This window comes from Lactuca sativa, chromosome 9 (assembly GCF_002870075.4).
Source record: "Lactuca sativa cultivar Salinas chromosome 9, Lsat_Salinas_v11, whole genome shotgun sequence".
Lineage (NCBI taxonomy): Eukaryota > Viridiplantae > Streptophyta > Magnoliopsida > Asterales > Asteraceae > Lactuca > Lactuca sativa.
The window spans coordinates 90,357,511-90,363,227 of NC_056631.2; the positions used below are offsets into that span (position 1 = coordinate 90,357,511).

The 5,717-nt window shown below is 37.7% G+C and overlaps 1 protein-coding gene across 1 annotated transcript; it reads right to left on the reverse strand.

The window, feature by feature from the left end:
- Positions 1-2,022: 2,022 nt before the first annotated feature.
- Positions 2,023-3,900, reverse strand: LOC111912421 (protein phosphatase 2C 37). Its single transcript, XM_023908158.3, has 4 exons — positions 3,200-3,900; positions 2,788-3,102; positions 2,587-2,692; positions 2,023-2,485 (listed from the first exon to the last, which is right to left on the reverse strand). The coding sequence occupies exons 1-4, from the start codon at positions 3,707-3,709 to the stop codon at positions 2,154-2,156; spliced, it is 1,263 nt and encodes a 420-aa protein (XP_023763926.1). The 5' UTR covers positions 3,710-3,900; the 3' UTR covers positions 2,023-2,153.
- Positions 3,901-5,717: the final 1,817 nt, after the last annotated feature.

Here is a 5,717-nt window from a genome sequence, read left to right on the forward strand (position 1 = left end):
GGTTGTCTGTAATATTATGGGACAATGGTCCGAGAGCAGTGGCGGACCTATGTAGGGCATTTGGGGTCCCGGGCCACTGCTCAATTTCCGGCACGCAGTGTAATTTTTTTTTTTTTTTTTGGTTTTTTCTATTACGTGCACCCGCTTGAAGTATGAGGGACACCCCTACTAAAACAGTCTTCGTCCGCCACTGTCCGAGAGATCCCTTGGAAGGGCGATGATCGTTGTTGAGGGGATTGTATCGAGAAATTTTGAACAAACAAGGAAACAGTCTAGTTTACTGAGCTTGATCTCCGTTTGACAAAAATAGGTATAGCGATACCCTCCCATTCTCAATTCCTAGAGGCCTGCTTCAACGATGAACTGATTGAAAAAGAACGCAGAGGATGGACAAAACTGTGAGTTATATCTTTCTTCACTCCGCCTTACCGTGTTGAAATCCCCCAAAACTACCCAGGTTCCTCTTTTCGCCCTTTTAAGCTGCAGTAGGTCTTCCCACAACTTTTTTTTAGATGGTACATGGGGTCCGTAGACATTTGTGAAGATCATGTCGCCTTGTATCCCTTTCCATCTTCCAATGGTTATCAGAAAATGTCTGTATTTTATAATACCCGTTACCTCATATAATCTTCTATCCCACATACTAAGAAGACCTCCTGACCTTCCTGAGGATTTCACCGCACAGTATCCAAATTCGTTTGAATCCCAACATCCGTAAACATCAATATCGTCTACGTCTTGCAGGTGCGTTTCCTGTATGCCTAGGAAGGAGGAGTGATTTTTTTATCTTAAGTCGTCTTACCCATTCAACCTTATGCGTTTCACCAATACCTCTTACATTTAGGCTTAAACAATTCATTAAATGGAATGTTTAGTCTATACATTAATTCACATTAATTATTATGAGATGACATTTAATAGGTGGAAATTGAATAAAAATGAAAAAAATACAAAAATAATAAATAGAAAAAAATAATTTTAAAATTTTAAGAAAATATCATTTGTCAATTCAATAGAAAGTTTACATTTAGCAAAATTAAGTGGATTTATTAGGGAGGAATCCTAGATGATTTCTCAAAAAACTATCGCCTATCATTCATGACGGAGAGACCGTAGATAGTTTACCCGTCACTTTCAGTAGAGAACGAAAGAGTGGGTCATTTTAGATAATAACAATATAAATATTATTATTATATTAAATAATAACAATAACAAAACTAATTAAAAAAACATAATTGAAAAACAAAAATATTTTATGTTAATTTTAGAGAACCAAACCAAAACCTCTCAAAATAACTGTTTTTGCAAATTGAATTTTTTTTAAGACTTGTTTAAAGAACAATTGCCAAAACAGAGAAAACCATTTCTGTCTTAGCCCATGTTTTGTAGAAATAAGTTGGCTTATTTTCGTTTAACATTTAGTAAAAATCATAAAAATAATTTATTATTTATTATAACTTATAAAATAACTTTTGATATACTAATCTAAGATAGGTTATTATTTAGTTTATAAACTAAATATTAATAGCTTACCACATTCCAAAACCATTACAAACTACAAAACAATTTCCAATAATTCCAATAAATATTCCTAAAGACACTCTTGACCCATTCTTTGTATTTTCTCTATTTTATTATTTTATGATACTTTGTTGTAATTTCCAATATTGGTCATTTTCGTAATTAACACATAACTTAATTATATAATAATGTATTAATTAACAAATAAAGTTGAAATTAATATTCGCTTTTAATGACTATGCGTTTCATAGGAAGCCAGCGCATTCACATCGACGTCACGTCATTGTTTACACCAAATACAAAAAGTGTAGACGTGGCTTCACCTGCCGCTGACTTCTGCCCTAGTCATCATCATGTCAAACGATTCGAATCCATGGTGGAACCCCACTATCCATCCACCACTTGCCCCACCGTCCACGGCGGCGCCTTCAACGGCCAACGTCCATCATCAATTAATCCTTCACTTTCACCCGTTTCTCATGAATCTAAAATCTAAAAATCTTATCCAAAACCCAACTTGTATTCCAATTGCAATATCTGATTGATGATGATTTTAATACTACAACAATCGATTGATTCAATTAAAAAAGGAATCGGATTAGATCTGAAGATTGAAATGAACTGTTACTGTGTTACAGATTTCTCCTCAGATCAACCACAACGACGCTCACGTTATCGGAGCTCCGTCGAGCCAAAGCTAGCTTTGTTAAAAGGATTGACGCGTCGGAACAGGCTTTGTCGGAACTTTCGCCGCCGGCGACGCTGACTTCGTTTCCCGGTGACCGCAGAGGTGACGCCGGCGTCTGCGAGGATAGACACATACGTGCAACGTTACATGCGACGTCGTTCGATACCACGTCCCACAGCCCGTCGCTGGCTAAAATTAGACACTCGTCGTCTGATGTACGTTCCGTTACGGTTACCTCCGGTTCCGGTATCACGTACGGCTTCAAGTAATTGTCGCCTGAAATTTAAACGAACACGAAAGAGTTATAATCTGCGATCATTGGTTAATTTGTGAATCTGAAGGTTTAAATAAGAAATTATTCCGATTGGAAAATTTACCGATTGCTCTCGACATTGCTAGTACTCCGAGAACTCGAGCGCCGTCCCAGTATATCACACGGCCGCCGGCGTCTTCGATTCTGGCTAGTTCATCTGGTCGATCAGGCTACATTCATAATAAAACGAAATTGTAAGATTCAGATGCATTCAGACAGATCCGGATCGGATAAATAACCAGAATCAGAAGGATTTAATTATTACCTTGTGATCGGAGGAGAGAGGAATAGCTACGCCGTTCCGGCATAGCACGGCGCGCGAGTCACCGCAGTTTGAGACGACGATCTTGTCGGGAGTCACCACCGCAACGACAGCGGTTGATCCAACGGCGTCGCATTGGGGAGTTTGAAGTTCGCATCGACAATTCGAAATCGAAGCACCTTCGCTCCACTCTGTCACTTCTTTATCCATTCGTGTGAAGCTCGTCGCCATGGCGTCTTTCCATTCTAATGATTCTCCGCCATTTTCGACCTCGTTCTTTACTATCTCGTGCATTCGATCTTTGCACTTCATCGCCACCTGCAGAAATTAACAAAAAAATTCAGTATTCAAAAGAGATGTAAGTTCATAGCACCGTATTTATATGATTGAAGAATTTTGGATTGAAGTATTTTACATGTGAGCAGCCATGGCCGTCGTAAACGCCATAGAAGTGCAGATCATCACCACAGAACGACGGTTTTACAGCAACGGCGTCTTCCATATCTCTCCTCCTTCCACAAACCGTAGTAACGCCAAACCTAGATTCATCCTCATCCTGAACAGTCTCAACAACAGTCTCCAACGTCGACTTGCATGAATTCAACACGATCTCCGTCTCCGACGAACTTTCAAGACAACAGTCTTCCTTCCGCATCATATCACACGGCTGAACCACCTTCTCGCACTCTACCGGAAGACTTAAATCCTCCACCACAACACTCTTTTCAATCGTTTCTAGATTTTCCACCTTCCTTCGCTTTCTACAGCACTCCGGGGGCGGCGCAGCTACATCGGAGGCGGTGGTGGCAAGGAATTTAAGCTGATGAATTTCCATCCGGCGACGTCTCGCTTGACGACCACCACTAGGCTCAACCGTCGATGGAGTGTCCGCTTCACCAACAACTCCACAACACATACCAGCCATATCAAAATCGAAAAGGAAGATTAAAGAAACTGACGACAAATTTCTTCTCGAAAACTCCAAAAGACTTTAACAATTCCCAAATACTATCTGTTGTTTTGAATCTAAATAAAAACTTAAACAAAGAAGTACAAGAAATCTTTCGAAGGAACTTATTGTTGACAATGAAGTTTTTGTGAAGAAGGGGGAAGAGGCCATTACCAATAATACCTGCTGGAGGAGTGGTGGGGACGGGCAGCTGCCCGTCACCGACCCGGGCAAGGCTAGAGTTGGTATGACGTAGAAATCTGACATCAAGATGGAATCGTGACCGTTGATTTGGAAATAAAATCTTTTTGGTGGTGATACGATAGGGTGCCACGTGGAAAGCAGTTTGGTGTTAGGGGTACGTGTCCCAATAAGAAGTAGACAACATAAGGTTCAGGGAACAAGCTTCCTTTTCTGACACGAGTGTGGTCCCAAGAAGGGACGGCCCGACCCGAACTTCTCTCCGCTGTTTATTGGATTATAAAAACTTGGACGGTAATTTTTTTTAAATATATTAATATTCTTTAATTTCATTAGATGTAAATTTTTTAATTGTTTTCTAATAAGGTTTTAATAATCTTTTTTTTATCAAAAAAAAAAAAAAATCACTTTCTTGATTGTATTTGTTAAGCTGGATGTTGTTTCATAAGATCGTGTACAAAGCTCCAAACGAATATTATTAGTGTGTAAATTATTTTGTTATGTTATAAGCTGACATCTTTAATCATTCACACTATTTTTAAGTTAATAAAAATAGTATAAAAAATAATGATAACATAAACACTTTCCTAACACGTTATAGTATGATATTTATAGATAAAATTACATAAACACTTCCCTAACACACGATTCTTTTAATAAAATTACATAAATTGTCAATTTTTGTATTGCAGAAAAATTGAATGTGAACAAGAAGATATTTTGATTTGTGATATTCGTTATGATAACGGACATTTACGATTTTTGAAAGAAAACCGAATGGGATATGTATTGGCTCCTTCCGGTTAAGAGTAGGAATGGAAAGTAAACCCTAGTATGAATATGAAACGAACATAAACAACGGATCCTTTATGGATGTGGTGAAAGGAATAATTATTTTTAGTATTAATTTCGCTTGAAGGTACAAGAAATATGCAGTGGTCGATCCACCTACGATTATAACGTCACGTTAATCCAAAACCAAAAATGCATTAAGCTCTAATGGGGATTTCTGATTAAGAAATAGTACATGATGCAAGGTAGGGATGAAAGTAGGTCCAAACCCGGACCGGATGGAGCCGGACCAGGAAAACTCGGAACTGGTTAACTGGGTTTTGTAGAACCAGAAACCGGACGAGTATATTTTAAGAACCAGTTCCGGGTAAAGTGGGTCTAGAACCGGAAAACCCGGAAACATCAAAGTGGGTAGGTTGGAACCGGATAAAGTGGGTTTAGAACCGGAAAACTCGGAAAAACCGGAATTTTTTGGTAATTACTTATTACTTAGCGAGTTGAACGTTGAAAATTTTCATATTAATATCCAGACTTTGGGGGATTGTAACTTATTGAATATGAAACCAAAATTAACAAAATTATAGTCAAGAATCATGTACAAACTCTAAAATACACTCTGGAAAAAACCTCATGTCAATCCGACTTTAAACGAATGTGATATGCATGTGTTAACATTTTCACATAATACAAAGTATAAAAACATATAGCTGAAAAGTTGAAAATTTTTAGTTTTGATATCCCGACTTCGGATGACTGTAAATCATTGAACGTTAAACCAAAAATGACAAAATTATAGTCTAAAATCATGTATAGACTGTAAACTACAAGTTGCAAAAAACCACATGTTAATCCGACTTCAAACGAATTAGATATGCATGTTTTAAAATTTTCACTGAATACAAAAAAACTGAAAAATTAAAAACTTCTAGCTTTGATATATCGACTTTGGGGGTCTGTAAGTCAATGAATATAAAACTAAAAATGACAAATT